Genomic DNA, 17,954 nt, shown 5'->3' on the forward strand with positions numbered 1-17,954 from the left:
GTGCAATTCAGGATAGTGTCAGCAATTGTAAAAAAGTTGAGAAAAGGAGAGGTGGGGGCTGGATGTGTCTCAGTGTGCCATGCGCTGCTCTGAGGCTGTGCAAATCAAGAGACATGCCTGTGGTAGGCCGAGGCCTTCATATCCCAACTTTAGTCTGTCTGCGTCAGGTAAAGCCTTCAGCAGTAAAGACCAGCAGCAGATGCCTATTGACAAGTTACCTATTAGAGGAGCCCTGTGGCCTTATGTCCCAGCTGTTGGGTCCATGCCGAGGTCCACGTCAATTTTTCACTGGTCTTTTGCTGCATAGACAATCCCTTACAGAGAGAAAGGTGTTACAGGTCTTCATAAACATCCTTCTAGGGCTCCTGTGCTTTCCACAAATGGCTACAAAGACAAAACGCTCTTCCCCTCACATGTGTTTGATATTTTTTACCAAAATAAGCACAAATTACGTGGCAAGTTCTAAACTGAAAAGAATTCTGGGGGCCGTTACACTGAGCTCTAATAGGTGCTGGAGAACAAATTTGAAAAGGGCATCAGCGTGAAGGAGTTCTTTTCCATTGCTGTGCTCTGGCACTGCGTATCGTTAGCCGCAGTGTGCGGTTATGTGTGCGTGCCTCTTGAAATTGCAGATGGAGCGTTTATCCTGTACTGAGTGAAGAGGATGGCCACAGCAGGACGGCTGAGGATGCCCCTGGGTAGCACTCAGCAGCTGGCCCTGATGTCAACAGAGGTTTCATTACAGTAAACCTGGAAAATTGTGCGCTTGTGTTGGAAAGAGGGAGTGGGAGCGAGCCAAGAGTGTGTTCCCTGTGTTTCCTTGGCAGCAGAGAAACAAGACTTGGGAGGGAGGGGGGAACAACACGCCACAGCACCGCACAACACAGCCATTCAGCGACTGCGTCTGTAACCAAACCCATCCGTCTTTGCCGGCGGGTGGCTGACTGAAGGGCTATTATTAGCAGGCAGGTGATGTCATGGAGCATGTCATGAGGCTAGCCAGGGAATCCCCACGGAAGATGGATGGTCAAAGGGTCATCAGGGGTGGGGGGGTGGATGGGGGGAGCAGACAGAGGTGCCCCTGTGCCTGCACCCGGGCCTACCCAGGGGGGCCCTGCAGCAGGCAGCAGCCCCCAGCCCGGCCTGACTGGGGCACTGGGTTGTGCTGCGTAAATTAACTTCCCAGCGTGGAGGCTGGCTGTTCACTCTGAAGTATGTGAATGTACTTAACCTTCAGTAACCTTTCCATTGTTTACTTTAGAGTATACATTTGTAGCTTCTGGCAAAAGGTAGGGATATCCTAGAGAGCATGTCAGGCCTCATATTAATGGCGTTTCAAGAGGTTGCATTCTTCTTTTCTTTTCTTTTTCTTTTTTCCTTTTTTTTTTTCCCTGAAGGGAAAAATATTGCTGGCAAGAGAAAGATTTTTTAGGGGTTTTTTAACTGCATGTTTCTGTTCTGGTAAATAAAGAGTCTTTCCTGAAAGCAGTAGTTACTGCGATGCAGGCTTTGCAAGGAAAAGCCATGTTGGAGCTGCCAAGAGTAACACATGCCCTTGAGTGAACTGTGTAAGAGACTCTAGGACCTCACCTTCTCCTTGACAAAGATACTCAGTTTATTTCAGTTTGGATTGATTTTCTATTGTTAAAAGCATATTCTTACAAATGTGTTATGACACTTGAAAGACAAATATTGCTTAGCTGTGGATGTGAGGTGAAGAATTTAGTAGCTGTGTGCACACAGGGTTTTTTCTAGACGTCCCACAGTCGTCTGAAGAATCATGTAAGCAGAAATTGTAAGAAACGTAAGATGAGTGGTCCCTTCCAACCCCTACCATTCTGTGATTCTGCGTGATGCAGGAAATCTGTTCTAAAAAACATTGTTGTTTATCTTCCTTATTCTTTTTTTAATACTGAAGCTCATGAAACACTTTAAAAGGGACAGTTTATTTCAGAGTTTCCACAATCAAAATTAAGCAATACCACAATAAAAACCCTGCAAGGATGGGTGTAAAAATTTCAGAGGGCAGCTTAGCAAATGTAAAATTTAAGGTGAAATATGACAAAGGAATGTGATACTTTCTTATGGAGAAGAAGGTTATTTTTATATTCTGTAACTAGAAAACGTGGCTAATATCATTGTGGGTAAAATGTATGTGTGAGGGATCATCACTAATTTGCATTTAATGTGTGTGCGTACAGACACTTGTGTGCAAATGCTATATCTAAAAATGCTGTGATGCAAAGTCAAGTGCTCAAAAGTTAGGAAATGCCAGAAGTGAGATATAATCTTTGCAACCTTAATTATGTTTCCTTTTGCGTATGCAGTTCAATACACTCTTAATTATGTAGTCACATTGAGTTTTTTTCCATGAAATGCCTGTGTCATTCAGTACACAGCATGAACACTGCTCAGTGAATGACGAGCTATTTAGTATTTTGTGTTACACCCACTTTTCAGGTACACAACCCTTACTTGTGCCCCAGTTTTCAACCAGAATCAGAGTTATAAATTTACTCTTTTATTTTTCTTATCTTCACCACAAGTGTATTTGAGGGCTCTAAAAAGCATTAATCAGCTTTTGCAATACCTATCTGAGAGGGAACATTGCATGATTCCCGTTCTGCACCAGAGAAACTAGGCTTCCAAAACTTTACCACATGAGTATCTGCTAATTCTGGGTGATAGTTTTCTAAGTTTTGCCATGTATAGCCTTTATCTTATCTGTTGCCCTACATGTTTTGCACTGCTGTGAATCAACATCTCTAAATCAGTCAGTCTCAGAAAAGGAACACACATCTAAAAACCTCTTGTGCAAAATTTAATCTCACTCATTTGGACAGTATTGGACTCTGGCCAGTGTCAAACTCTTTCTCTATCAGCCACTTAACAGTACTTTCCCTGTACTTCCAGCTCTCATCAGGTACATTTTCTGGGCCTTCTTGGTGTTTAGTGTTGTGTAGTACCATCTGTGCAACTTCAGACTTCTCAAATTCTAATTTGATCTCAGCAGTGTCTGTATCTCCTTTCCATGTTCTCTGTCCCCTTGACATTCTCCTGGTCTCGTTTTCTGTTGATGATCAGAAATCCTATTACCCTGCCTTCGCTTGACAACCTCCAGTTGTAACCATCAGAGCTCATGTGGGATGGCTTCCTAGCTTTAGGTTCTCATGCTCAGCTCCCCATACAAGACTGCCCAGATCAACCCAGGAGCTGAATTACACAGTCTGAGTCCTGCTCAACTGCAGACTGAAAGAAGTACAAACAAGATCCTCGGAAGACCAAGTATTGAATGTATTAGCAAGCTAATAAGTTATTTTTCACAAATTTCTGTGACCAGATCAGGGTAAGCAGCAGAACGGCACGACTACTTCCCTTTCCACAGGCATATCCCCAGCATTACCCACCAAGTCCCAAGTCTCTTCAAATGATAAAGGGACCACTGGTGCTGTGTAAAAAAGGTGACCAAATATATACTTGCCTTGAAGTCTTACAGGAAAAATATTTCTCTTTTGGGGAAAACAGAACTGTATATTTTTGAAGGCATATTCTTAGAAAAAGATGGCCAGTTACAGCTGAAAATTTCTGAAACAAAATTAGCTTGAGGGGGATTGGCTGAAACTTGACAAAGGTATTGAAAATAACATTCTATGAGAGAAAGTTACATTGCTTTAAAAATTGTACCCATTCCACCAACAGTAGCCATTAAGAGTACATAGTTATCTTGCTCTTTCTCGAGGAATTTGCTATTTACACTGATGCTCTTACTAAAATCTAGGGAAACGGTTCAATGGCCTGTGAGTGTATGACATGGAAGTAATTGTCTTTGCAGTTGCTGGTAGGTCATATCCACTCTTGGACTCCTGGTAGCTGATGACCCATTCCAGAGATCAAAACATTTGCAGTCCCTGTGCTGTAGAAGTGTCCCCGACTCAACAGTGGTCGAGAGCAAAGCAGTAGCAGAAACTTTGCACTTCTCATGATTGCATTTGCCTTCCATTTTTCAGCTGTTTATATAACCAGTCATTTGGAAAGAGGCAGGGGAAAGTCAACCAACCCTATAACCAGCACCCATCAGACAGAAGTTTGAGTTGTAGCTTCTCAGTTGGATATCTTCTTTTTGCTTTTAAACCTTTCCTTATCTAAGAAGAAACATGTTGTCATTCAGAATAAAGGTTCTGTATTCTTGCAGCCCATAAATACTGAAAAAACATTTCACTTGTTTTCTTTAGGTTTACTTTGGATATGAATTAAGTTCTTGCTCGGGTAGGATAGGGAAGAACTTGATTGCTGCTTAATAGCCCACTGTAAGAGAAATAGTCAGGGTTAGGCAGTACCATATTTTACAGTAAGTATACGGGTACACAAAGGCATTTACTTGCATGGTTCTAAATAACAAGATGGTATGTGACAATGTATGGCTTAACTCAGAAACACTTTTAAGCTTTTTAGAAGTAATCTCACATTGTGTTTAAAGCTGAAGGGCAGGAGAATGATCCTGCTTGCTCAGGGTTCGTATATACAAAAGGCTCATTTTGTGTGAATGTGACGAGTTTTTATTGTCATGTGGATTTGATTTATTACAGCACTAAAGCCTTCAGTCAACTGTAGCATTATTTCGTGCAAATGTTGTTGTCACTGTATTAATGCAATCAGAGAGCTTTTCTTAAACTTTTTTTGAACCTCATTACCATGTGAGCATAGTCCAAACATGCCTAAGAAAGCTGAGGACAAGAACAATGTAGTCTGCACGATGTAGATTTTACATACGCATTTGCTACTGAGACTGATTTCCAGATAGTGGAACATGTGTTAGAGATATAAATGAAACACATATAAAAAAGGTGTTCTTCAGTTAAAAACAAACTCTGCCTGTCAAGATGATGAGTGTTCCAGGATTCTGAGTCAATTATAAACTACTCTCTCTTTCACACACAGAAGAAAAGCCCATACTGCTTGTTCCAACTTTCCCTCTAACAGTAATTTATAAAGTTTTTGTTAATTGGTTTTTGAACGTAGACAGTCATAAAATGCATACACGGCAGTTTGTAAAAAAGAAGGACCTCTCAAGACAAAGCCATGTCTTTTTGAGTCTGTTAGATTTGTGACTTGTTTTTCTGTTGGTATTTTTTTTTTCCCCATTGCATCTGATGATTTGAATCCTATAAGTTCTCCATGAGTAGAATGTCTGCTGCAAGACCAATCGGATCCAAAGCTTGGATGATATTACCAGCTCCCACTTAAGCACCTTATAAATTGGAGAAGTACTGCGTCAGATGTTTGGGATTGGATGGGTGTTTCTCCTCAGTAGTCGTATGAAAATAATAACTTCAGTGGCTAAAAGCCTGATCTGGATGCATTTGATCATTAGCTTGCATGCCGTATTCATTTACTGACCTTACTATGACTCGGGCTCTCTGTAGTAGCTGAACTGTGGTGTTTTGTACGTGGTCCTTGGTGTTTGTTGTCTGTCAAGGACATGGCTGTTGACTGTGGGTAAGGAGGGCAGTACTGCAAGTACTCTTGTCACCTCCTGAGATCTCAACATAGAAGTTTCTGCAGATTAAATAGACACCTTGTAGAATTGACCTGGTCTTGTTACATGTGCTCTACAGTGACCCTAACTCCATTCTGTTAGTTTGTCCATTATCTTTACAATTTTCTTAAGAGCATTAGCTGTAGCCTCCTATTCATATTCTACTTTCAGTGATTGCTTTCTTAACCCAGATTGGCCTTTGCATTCCTTAAATACAATCTTTGCCATACTCTCTCAAAGATGGCATAGGGTTGCAGCATACCACTAATCACTTGCCACATTTCACCATGCAAACATCTGCCTTGTAGTGGTAAAGGAAACTATGAATTTATATTAATGTAGCAGTTTAAATTTGTGAGGAGAAGCTCCTGGCTGAAATTTGCCTTATAAACATATGTGTTGTTATAGTGATGATATAAAGAAGCCGTGCCAAAGAACAACCTTCATTTACTCTATTGTAAACTACAGACAATTAACTTTGTATCTCTGACCTCTGATTTAAATGATCCTTCATCTAGATGATTTCTATTCGTGTGGCTTCAGGCAACAGATTAAATTCATGCTTCTAGGAAAGATGATGACTATTACTGCACAGCATATCCTGATCTCAGAGGATTTGGGGGAAGTTATAAAGTACTGAGATGCATGGTATAGATAGACTTATGGGGGAAATAACTGGTTTCTCTCCTCAATGATTATTATTTCCACAGGAATTTGGCCACTGCCTTTTAACGTTTCCTTTTTCTTTAATTTCCCAGCTAATTCTGGTTCCTTGCAAGGCCCACAGACTCCACAATCAACTGGTAGTAATTCCATGACAGAAGTACCAGGAGATTTGAAGCCCCCAACACCAGCATCAACACCTCACGGACAGATGACACCTATGCAGGGTGGCAGGTATGAAAGGGCTTTGCTTCGTTTTTTGTTGGGCTGCAGTTCTACAACAGTTTAAGCCAGTCTTTCCCTTTCCCAACATATTGGGCACTCGGCTGATTTTGTGGTGAGCCAGTCAGAGCCTCAAAAGCATCAGAAAATTCTTTTTTTTGGGAGGGAAGAGAGGGAAAGGGAGGAAGGAGTAGGAACTGCATTAGCTTTCTAAACAGTAGAGTAGGATCAGACAAGCACCAATGCAAAAAAGAACACATGAGAGTGGGGAGGAGCTACAGTCCATCTGCAGTATCAATTTAGCACCACAGCCTTCCTTTCCTTGCTTACCCTGTCCTTGTATGGTAGATAGGTCCAGATATTCATGCTTAGGGAAGAGGGATGTGTGGTTTTAAGGTGTTACTTAAATTCAAATTGTGAATAGTGTATTTAATAGTGGTGGAGGCAGCAGAGAATTCAACTGGATGGACCAAGAGATCCCTTTTGGTTCTCTGTCCTGTAAGTCACACAGACCAGTTTCATCTGAAGCGAAGCCATCTCACCATTCGTTAAGGATCCTTAACCCACTGAAGTGTGACCAAAGAAAGTTCTCGTTGACTTCAGCAGGAACACAACCAAGTGCTGACTCTGCAGAGTCACTCCAGAGTTGACATATTTGAATTCTTTTTCTTTTCTCCATCTGTAATACCGCAGAAAGGCTAATGAGCCCATTTTTAATCATCTTTAATTCAGATTGAGTTTTCTTTCACCAAGTAAAAGAATTAATTTTGCATTAAGAATAAATCTTATAGTTGTCAAAGAAAGGCCCATTTTCCAAGCCAAATTTGGCTGCAACCATAGAGGTTAGTGCTTCTTTGTAAATAGTATTGGGGAAGTAAGTCGGGTGTGGCAGTTTAGTCTTTCCTCTGGTGGGAGAGCAATGGGATGCTTGGTAAAACTGAAAGGTGACAAATATGAAACTGATAAGAAGGAATACTATTTTGACACGGCATGTAATTAATCTGTGGAGCTCGTGCCTTGGGGTAGTGAGGCAAACAGCTTAGTGAAATTTCAGAACGATTTAGATTTTCCTATGAGTAATGGAAGCACACACAGCTGAATCAGATTAAAAACCATGATCTTTAAGATAAGTATTCAGAGAAGCTTGGAGAAAAAAATGGGTGGAATTTTTTAATGATTATCCATTGTGAAAGTTTTGTGCATCTTCCTCAGAAGTATCCTGCACGGATCACTGCCACAGATCAAGATCATTGGTTAGGTGCAGTTGAATCTGTTTTCACAATTCTTATGAATACATGATGACGTTAATGCCTCTTTTTTCTTATCTGCTAGAAACAGCACAGTTAGTGTGCATGATCCCTTTTCTGATGTAAGTGATTCAGCATTCCCAAAGCGAAACTCCATGACGCCAAATGCACCGTACCAGCAGGGAATAAACATGCCAGATATGATGGGAAGGATGCCATATGAGCCGAATAAAGATCCTTTTGGTGGAATGAGAAAAGGTATTTTCTTTGTGAGAGCTTAAGTGCTTTTCCCTACTTGTGTGTGATCAAGATGTTCCGAGGGTTTTTTTTTAACTTTGCTGATTTTGCCATTGGTAAGATGGTATCCTCATAGCTAAAAGAGAGGTACAGTGCAATTGTTTGATTCCCTTCTGGTTGTATTAAGTCACATTGTTTGTTTTAGACTTCACAGAATCCTAAAAATACTTCTAGGAGTGTATTTCAGGAAAGAATATAAATTCATAGGGTTAGATTTTGTGCAACAATGTATGTTTCTTGAAGGTGGTTACCTAAGCTGCAAATCAGATGCTGGACTTCATTGTTAGAATGTGAAGTGGTGAAGCAGCATGCTTGGCTGTAGTAAGGCTGAACTGGGAATTCATTCACTGTGCAGAACTGAGATGTCTCCTAATGCTCACTGTCTCAGTTTACATATTTTTCAGAACAGGAAAGCTCTTTTTTTTTTCTCTTTTGAACAGCTCCTGACAAAAGGTGATAAACACACTCAAAGTTTGCTTATTTTTAGAAAGGCAAAATTAATGTCAAACCTGACTCCTGTCCTTTTGAGCACTTAACCTACAGATGGTTTTGTGGATATTGAAAAATGTGCTCAAAATTAATCAATCTTGCATGCCTCATATATAGGAAAGTGGGAGGAAAGAACACAAGCAGGGCTCACAGTGACTACAAAGAGAAAAGCAGATGGAGGAGATGAAATTGAGAAAGTAGAAACTGAAAGGGAGCAAAAACAAGGAAAGGGATGAAGAGGTACAGAAATCAGGAGAAGAAAGAAATGTGGTGTTGTGAGGAGATATTTTAAAAGAAATAGTTAATCTGATGTGATTTTTTTTTAATACCTTCCCTTTAAATTCTTTTGCCTGGACTGTGAACACTAGCATAACACAATTGGAAGAAGGGAAAACCCTCATCTGCCTTACATTCATTTTAGGTTTTGTATCTGTGTGAGATTAAGAGGGTTTTGTGCACTTTGTCATACATTTCACGTTTATCCTGAATGTCTCTGTTCAGTATCTACTATGAGGGACTAAAGGATAGAGTCTCTTCTTCCATTTGCTTGGGGACTTACATCCAGTAATAGTGGTCAATGTGCCTTTTCTTAGATCTGTAGAAAACACCCATCCTGCTTGAGAAGCTGCAGTAGAATACAGTATCCATTCCATAACTAAATTACAGTATACCAATGTGTTTGAGGGTTTTATGGGGAAAATAAGTGCCTGATTCTGACAGCTTTGTAATCCGAACTAGGACATTTACATTCATCTGGTTTTGTTTGGGGTGAAAAGAACAAAAGCGAGTTGGTCTTTAGCAGTGAAGACCACAGGGAAGAAGCTGCCTGGTGCCTGATGAGCTCAGTTCCATAGAATGCGATTACTTTCCTCTCTTGGAGCTCCTTACTATTACAACCATCTTGGTAGCAGTGCTGCTTCACGTGTTTTCATCAGACCCTGGAGGGCTTGTCAGACACCAGCTAGTTCTCCTTGGCAGTGCTAGGGATCAGAACATTATTTTAAAATACATCATTTAATAGAAAGATACGTTCAAACACCCAGAATAATCTATGTAATTTCCTGTACTGTTGCAGTGCCTGGAAGCAATGAGCCTTTCATGACCCCTGGACAAATGCCTAACAGTGGAATACAAGATATGTATAACCAGAGTCCATCTGGAGCAATGTCCAACATGAGCATGAGCCAGAGACAGCAGTTCCCTTATGGAAGTGGCTATGACAGGAGGTGAGTCAATCTTCAGGAAGAAGCAAAGCCCATTAGTGAAAATGATCCTCTCTCACCCCTTCTCATTTTCCCATTGCACCTTGCAGAGAACATAACAGCCTACATTTCCTACAGCATCTTACTAAATCACTGGGAGTCAAACCACTGGTAATAACTGAGTCTAGCTGTTCACAGAAATTAATGAGGAGGAATTGTGACACCTTAGAAGTCACTCAATCTGCAGCAGATCGGCACGTGGGTTTTTTTGACAACTGCCTTCAACTGGCAGCTGGGCTGGACTGTGATAGCATAAAGTAGCACTTGAGTTAGTATTCTGGCCATGTTTTCACCTAAACAGTTGTTGGTGGGCTTCTTATGAAGAACAAAATGCACAGCCTAAATATATCTGGTTTATGGTCTCTTAGTGAATTGCCTTTGGAGAGTCTGGAGTCTGTTGTCTGAGCTGTAGGGGCACCAGTCTTGCAGTGTGTCCATCAGGACCCCCATAAGGTTGTCTTTCAGTGAAGTATACAAAATAAATTTGGGCCTCTTTTGTTTATCCTGAGAAAGGCTTTGGGGAAAAAAAGAAGCCAAAACCACTATAAAATCACTGATGTCTAAGCATTGGTATAGCAGGCAGAATGGTTTGGAAATGTTTGGATTGTATTTAGCATTCCAGCAGGTTTTGTGATTCTGGCTGTGTTCCTACTTTTATTTTCATTAGGCTGTGTACTTGAACTTCACTTGTTGTTTCCTAATAGTAGCCAGAGTGGTGCAGTGTAATGGTGGAGTAGTTTTCAGTCAGTAGAAGTTTGAAGTAGAAGATGTGTAGTTGCACAAGTACAGTTGCATCGTTCAACAGGTCACATTGCTGGGAAGTCAGAGTAAGGATTTTAGTGGAAGGAAGAGAATGTTTTCTTTAAGGGGTGTATTTTGGTTAATTTTGTTGGCAGTTTCGGAGAATAAGTGCTTTTTACAGAATGAGGTTTCCTTTGTCATTTTTTAGGTCGGATCATGGGCTGGGTCCTGAAGGCAGTATGGGACCACCTGGTCAAAGCAACATGGTGCCTTCAAACAGTGACCCAAGCATGTACTCTCCTAATCGTTACCCTGGCCAGCAAAGGTGAACATGAATTTCTCTGTTTGTAATATCTGCAATAACAGCTATCGAGGGCTAGCAGCCCCTGTGAGAGCACATAGAGAGAATACCTGGCCTCTCGGTGTTTTGTCTGTTCTTATTTAGGTTTTTACCATTGGTTCAGTTTCTTGGTGGGGTGAAGGCTTGGCTGAATCAGTTGACTTTTTGTAGCCATAGGATCAGAGATGTTAGAAGGAGTATATGCATCCTACCTTGTGTATCTCCCTGCCAATGCTGAACTAGAACATATTTTATAGGCCCAAGTTTTCCACACACCCTTGCTCAGTCAGCCTCGTCTTACTGCATGTGTTGTCTCGGACACCTGTAGACAGTTCTCATTAGTTACGTTGTTGTTCTAACTGGCGTTAAGTAATTTCTTTCCATCCATGTCATAATTGTAGGAGATACTGAACAGCTATTGATTTCACTTTGGTCAGCTCTCAAAAAATGTGAGTTTCCTAGGCTTTTGGAAGAATTACATCCTTTTAGTTGTTTAACGTGTCAGGTTGTCTAGTCTTCTGTTTCTCTGACTCTCTGATATATTACTTCCATAGTTGTATTCGAATCATAGATGGGTTCTCATTCGTAGTGTACAGAGAGGAATTACTGACATATTGGTCTGCAATGCAGTGGTATTTATCAGCTTAATACTTTTGAGGTACTTCATTTCAGCATACTCAATTTCATTCAGATGTGGTAAAAATATGGCAGTTGCATTGTAGTGCTCCTCAGAGGTCCACAGAGGACCACAGGTAAGTATCCAAGTGCAATGCAACTCTGCCTCTTATGTGTGTGCTTCATTATGTAGCTTTAATCAAAAATTACATGAACATTAGGAAAATTGTGAGTACTCTTTTTGCTCAGTAAGGATGTATTTAAATGTTTCATGATGTGATGACTTACTTTCTGTCACTATCATCAGACTAAAATCATAGTTTCACACACAGAATCTTTAAATCTGCAAGTAACCATTGATTATATTCTTAAATAATCCAGAACATAGCTTGCTTGGAGACCGACCTGTTAAAACACATTGATTTTGACTCGCAACCTTTGAGCTGTACATCAGATACTTTTCCACCTGAGTCCCCAGTAGCTGCAACTGCTTTTCTCACCTCTTTGCTGACCATACTCCATTCCCGTTTCTGACTGCAACCTCTAAATCTCTCAACTGCATCTTCACTGCTTCTTTCTTCTACCTGCTTTGTCACCTTCCTTCCACTACCAGCTCCAACAGAGCTTACTGCATCAGGCTCAGAACCTTACCTCACTTACCTCACTTACCTTCGTCAAGTTTCCAAATGTCAAATATCTTCAAGGCACAGGATCATCAGAGTATTTTGCTTTTCCTAGTGGCTTGGAAATTCCAGCAGCTTTTAAGTGTTGGTTTGAATGCTTCATTTTAGGCATGAACCGTATGGGCAACAGTATCCAGGACAAGGACCTCCCTCAGGACAGCCACCATATGGAGGACATCAACCTGGAATGTATCCACAGCAGCAGGTAGGAGAGGAGAAAACAGCTATATTCGTAACCTTTGTTTATTAAGTGTCACCCCAGAATCTCTGTATACTTTCAAAAAATTGTTTATACAATATATGTCTTTTGACACAGAGAAGCACTGTCGTTCTGGTCAAAATCAGAGCCCCCGTGGATAAGCAGAGGATGTGTAGCTATAGGAAAATGTGTTCATTGCACTGGAAGAGTGTAAATTTTAGCAGATGTTCTGTTGCTTTGGATGGCTATCAAGTGATTGTCCCAAGTTAATAACCAGCAGACTGGGAAAGTGTAACTCGTAGGCTACCAAAGTGATGCTGCCTCAGTTCCAGAAACAAATAGGAAAGCTGCTGGGCTGGCAGGTTGAAGGGCTTTCACTTGGTGTTGTCAAGCCAAAGGAAGCCAACAGAAGACTGGAACAAAGTAAAATGCACAGCGCTCTCAAGGATTTAGAATGCTGTGGCAGGTCATATGAGAAACCTGTCTTTAATATAGATCAGATGGTGTGTTCCCCACGTTATCGAATAGCGTGGTACAAATACTGAGAGAGAACATTATCAGGAATTTAAACATTTATACATGCCAGTCTCTGTAATTGTGTAATAACTTTGAAAATACAAATTGTATTGATTAATGATGGCTTTTTGTTAAATATGTCATTAATACCTTGTGGGCTAAACCCCATCTGACAAGTCAGTAGCAAAACTCCACTGGCTTCAGCAGGATCCAAGTTCCATCCTGCACATTATTAATTCATTTCTAGTTGTACGATAATTAAAGTTAACTTCCAAAATGGAAAGCATTTCCTTATAGTATAGAAGTTAAAATTAAAGGTAGTTTTCAGCCACTTTCAGTTTGTCTTTTTCAGTCTGGGATAAAGCTTTACTAGGGAATTTTATGGGGGGAGAGAACCTAAAAGAGGAGATCTTGGGTTGCACGGTACTGAAAAATGTGTATAAAATTCCATTTCAGAATTTCTTGCTTATCTCTTTGGTTCGTAACATCTCTAAAATAGCACAGTCAATAAAGTGCTGTGTTGTTCTTTATGATGAGCATATGCTAGCAATCTAGGTGATTTAGTAGGGAAATTGGAAAGATAACGTTACAGAGCAAACTGTGATATTCCATGCCAACATATGCAGGGAATGTATTAAGTACATGTTTGTTTAAGCAAAGAGACAGCTAGAATTTGGGAAAATACATTTCACCCTATCCATAGTGCAGTTCATATGCTTTATACACTGACTGTTGAGTGCAAAATGCGTTAATTTAAAGAAGCGGTGAAGGATGAAGGGCAAGGATCCTGGCTGGCCTCGGCTCTCGCTCCCACTCCCAGAGGATTCCACTTCTTCATTGAGCTAGGGATTAGGCTGCCAGTAGCTTATTTTCAGTTTCCTGAATCTTACTCTATAGCAGCACAGGGAGAATGTGAAAAAAATGTCGCTTTGAAAGCTTTATTTACAACCTCAAGGCTAAGGAATGACCTAGGAAGGAGGTCCTCGGAGCGTGAACTCCTGGGGCTAATGAAGCACTTTGGGCTATGGTTTTCAGAGGTCTGTTATGCAGCAGGTGACCTGTGTTGGCATCTTTTTGTCTTCCGGGTGGTCTCTGAATTCCATATCCCCAGGGGAGAGATATACATGATGTAGCCTCAGTCTCCTGACGAACCTTTACCCAGGAGGAGTAGTTCAGGTGCTTTACCGTCCTCAGCACTGGATACCACCAGGCATGTTGCCATCACATCTGTAAGAACGCTGAACTGCTTTTAAAGAGGCACATGCTTCAGTCCCAAGTGTCTGCTTTAAGCTCTTGGAGCCACTGCAGCTAAACAAACACCTGCTTTTTAGGTGTGGCAACTGCCAAGTTGGTTCTTAATGTACAAATTGGCCCCAAGGGGGGAATTTACTACAGCAAATAGTTTATGGAAGGCTGAAAATAGGTATTTCTCAGATAGCCAGACAGCTCTATAGCAAAGGGGTTTTTTTAAATACGCTTTCATGCAATACAGTAGTTGTGGTTTTATGTGCACCAAAGTTGGAAGATGAGTTTATGAATCCCAGAGCTGTTTTAACTGACCCGAATTGGATACATACAGCATTTTATCCGATCTTAACTCTAGCACATTAGTATACATTGTGCGGTGTGACTGAGCTACGGTTTTCAGGGGAGCCGTAACTTTGAATTTCCCATAGATCATATATTCAAAAATCACCCATTTAATTCCAATTTTTTTGCTCCAGAGCACTCAGTGAGTGGGGTTTGAACTGTGGAACAAACTCCCACAGGAACTAAGGACTGCTGCCAACCTTACCACCTTCCCCTCAAACTGCAACATGTCTCTTTTTTTTTCTGCCGTCTTAAATACATACAAGCTCGTATGATTTAGAAACAGCTCGGTTCCTCCCAAGGTAAAACAGCTTGCTTCACACAACATTCCCCACTTGAGAGGGTGAGAAACAAAGAGGGAATAAACCATAGGTGGCAGCTGTTAGTTACATTGCTGAATTCATTACTGATCAGCGGGGTAAGAACCTGCATAAACTACAACAGAACATTTCGATGTGACCATTTGCTGTAATAATCTCACAGTAAATTAAATATGATTAGGCTGATTTGGGAAGAGGGGTGGTTGCCCAAACAGAACCATGTTCCTGGGAGTTGCACAAGATAGCAAATGCAGCAGAACATTTTCTCCTAGTAATAAATGTACGGTGTGTAGCCTATGCCCTGTGGTAAGATCCAGTGTTTCAGACATGCATGCTTGCAGCACATCTTGTTATTTTAAGAGTTTATTCAGTGCTTGTCTCTTGAAAAGATTCACTGAGTGGTTTAGAATTTTTTTAGTAGACTAAGAATAAGAAAGGAGTGAAAATATTTCGGTTGGTGAGGAATGTCGCCTTTTCATGTGTGTCTAAAATGACCAGTGGAATTTAATCTGACAGATAGGAAAGGAAAGGGAGAGCGAGAAAACTAGAGCAACCATAAGAGAATTTAGCCCAAGGATAAGTTTCCTTCTAGTATTAAGTTATAAGTGCAGCAAAACAGAGGCTTAGAAAGCAAGCACTGGATCAAGCCTTGCTCTGTAGCACAGTGTGCCTGCCTCTGGAATCAGCACGATCCCTCTAGAATGAAGCGCCTTCAGCTTTTCAAATGAGCTTTTGGGCAATGTATTTGTATTGTGTCTGGAGGAAAAGTAACACATCTTCTTTCCAAATGTTTTTTCCAGAACTACAAGCGACATATGGATGGCATGTATGGGCCTCCAGCCAAGCGCCATGAAGGGGATATGTATAACATGCAGTATGGCAACCAGCAGCAGGAAATGTATAACCAGTACAGCAACGCTTACACGGGGCCTGACAGGAGGCCCATGCAGGGACAGTATCCATATCCATACAACAGGGAGAGGATGCAGGGCCCAGGACAAATGCAGCAGCATGGAATACCTCCCCAGATGATTGGTGGCCCCATGCAGTCGTCATCCTCCAGCGAAGGTCCTCAGCAGAACATGTGGCCAACACGAAATGATATGCCTTACCCTTACCAGAATAGGCAAGGTCCAGGAGGCCCTGCACAGGCCCCACCGTATCCAGGGATGAATCGCACTGATGATATGATGGTACCTGACCAGAGGATAAACCACGAGAGTCAGTGGCCTTCTCATGTCAACCAACGTCAGCCTTCTTATATGTCATCCTCAGCCTCCATGCAGCCTATCACTAGACCTCCTCAGTCATCCTACCAGACGCCACCCTCTATGCCAAACCACATCTCTAGAGCTCCAAGTCCAGCATCCTTCCAGCGTTCTTTGGAAAACCGTATGTCTCCAAGCAAGTCTCCTTTCCTACCTTCCATGAAGATGCAAAAGGTTATACCCACAGTTCCAGTGTCACAGGTCACAGGACCTCCACCCCAACCACCACCAATTAGGCGAGAAATTACCTTCCCCCCAGGCTCTGTAGAAGCATCCCAACCAGTCTTAAAACCAAGGCGAAAGATTACCTCAAAAGATATTGGTAAGTATCAAAACAAGAGCCAAATACTGAAAGAGGCTGGGAGAAAGGGACTTTGATTTTCTTTGATTGCGTATTATTTGTCATGCTTGTTTCTCCCCGTTCTTTCCCAAGTATCCTGTAATATTTCATACATTCAAGTTCTCATACTTGAAGTTCCCACACTCCTGACAGAGCATTCTACCTCCGTTCACCAATTATTTGGTTTAGTCAACTCTGTATGAGTATTTTGGCTTCAACAAAGTCAGGAAGAATGGCCCTGTTGAGATACTCTGAAGTATTAAGGCTGAGTGAGCAGTTACAGAAAAAACAAACAGGACTAAGTGGTGAAAGCAGGGTTTTAACCAGTGTTTCAGTAACTATTACATTTAAATTCTGCATTCTCAGAATATCACTGTTTAATCTTTCAGAACTCATTAATGGTCTTTGAGGATGTGCTAATACTGTTCTACTTCTCCTCCTTTCTTTCTCCAGTAACTCCTGAGGCCTGGAGAGTGATGATGTCTCTTAAATCTGGTCTTTTGGCTGAAAGTACCTGGGCGCTAGACACTATTAATATTCTTCTGTATGATGACAGCACTGTTGCTACTTTCAACCTCTCTCAGGTAGGTGGGAAAGCAGTATACTTCTCAACTTTCCAAGGAAAGAAGACTGAAAAAAGATGCCTACAAATTTACTAAGTCCTTTCAAATTTATTACAATCAACATAAATTTCAGTTGTGCATTTATGGTTGGTAATGGTGAGCAACAACCTCAGGTTGAGTTACCCTGGAAGAAGGGTAACTCTTGTAGAAAGAAGCATGTAGGAATGTAGGAATTTTATCACTGTCAGAAGACTAATGTGTAAATTCACACTCATAATAGTACAAGGATAGTCCCAGAAAACAGCAGTATGCTAGTCATCCTGCATAACTTATGTTTCCATAAAAGGCTTTGCAAAACTATGTTAAACTGATTGAAGCCATCTTTTGGTGACAACTTGTCTTATTCAGTAGTTCCATAGTAGGCTGTAGGATGTTTTTTCATTGCTTATTTTCTATTTGGTTTCTTCTTCCAGTGGATTAAATTTGCACAGAAAAATCAGATTGACAATCTAAAGGCTAAAACCCACTGTCTGTCCACGAGATGCAAGTAACACAGGATTTAGCAGTGTGTGCTTTTGTCTCGCTGCCTCACAGCATTTTTCAGCCCTGCTCTAACCATTAGCCTATTAGGTAGTAGTAATAGATGGTGTGCTGATAATGCACATCATCTAAAATTTGTACAAATTAAATATTCAGTTTCCCTGCTCCGCTCATTCCTTGGTTACTAATAGTGTAACTCATCATTTTTTAAACATAATGACCCTTTTTTTTAATAATACAGACACAAATGGTACGCTTTGTCCCACCTAACTTTAGAACTAGGAATATCTATAGCATGATTCATCTCATCCTAAAGTAGAGTTTTAAAATAGGTCAGATGAATCATACCCTAGAAGTGGCCTGTAAAAGGCCATTGAGTATAAAAGGAATCTAGACAATTAGGTTAGGTGTGGAACTGTTGAGGGTGTTTGAAGTTGAGCAAGGTGAATCTCCTCTGAATTCTATTACAAATTGCATTAGTGCACCTCATGCAAGTTGCACAGAATACTTGGCATCTTTTCAG

The 17,954-nt window shown here is 41.0% G+C and overlaps 1 protein-coding gene across 3 annotated transcripts in view; it reads left to right on the forward strand.

Annotated features, from left to right (window-relative positions):
* The window catches only part of ARID1B (AT-rich interaction domain 1B), a 333,941-nt gene that overhangs the window by 312,262 nt on the left and 3,725 nt on the right, over nucleotides 1-17,954 (forward strand). For all 3 annotated transcript variants that reach the window (XM_061989024.1, XM_061989022.1, XM_061989023.1), the window contains 6 exons: nucleotides 6,295-6,433; nucleotides 7,754-7,926; nucleotides 9,530-9,680; nucleotides 12,204-12,300; nucleotides 15,521-16,310; nucleotides 16,782-16,912. In XM_061989024.1, coding sequence (XP_061845008.1) covers nucleotides 6,295-6,433; nucleotides 7,754-7,926; nucleotides 9,530-9,680; nucleotides 12,204-12,300; nucleotides 15,521-16,310; nucleotides 16,782-16,912 — 1,481 coding nt within the window. The remainder of the gene's footprint in view (nucleotides 1-6,294; nucleotides 6,434-7,753; nucleotides 7,927-9,529; nucleotides 9,681-12,203; nucleotides 12,301-15,520; nucleotides 16,311-16,781; nucleotides 16,913-17,954) is intronic.

Source organism: Colius striatus, chromosome 2, assembly GCF_028858725.1.
Source record: "Colius striatus isolate bColStr4 chromosome 2, bColStr4.1.hap1, whole genome shotgun sequence".
NCBI lineage: Eukaryota > Metazoa > Chordata > Aves > Coliiformes > Coliidae > Colius > Colius striatus.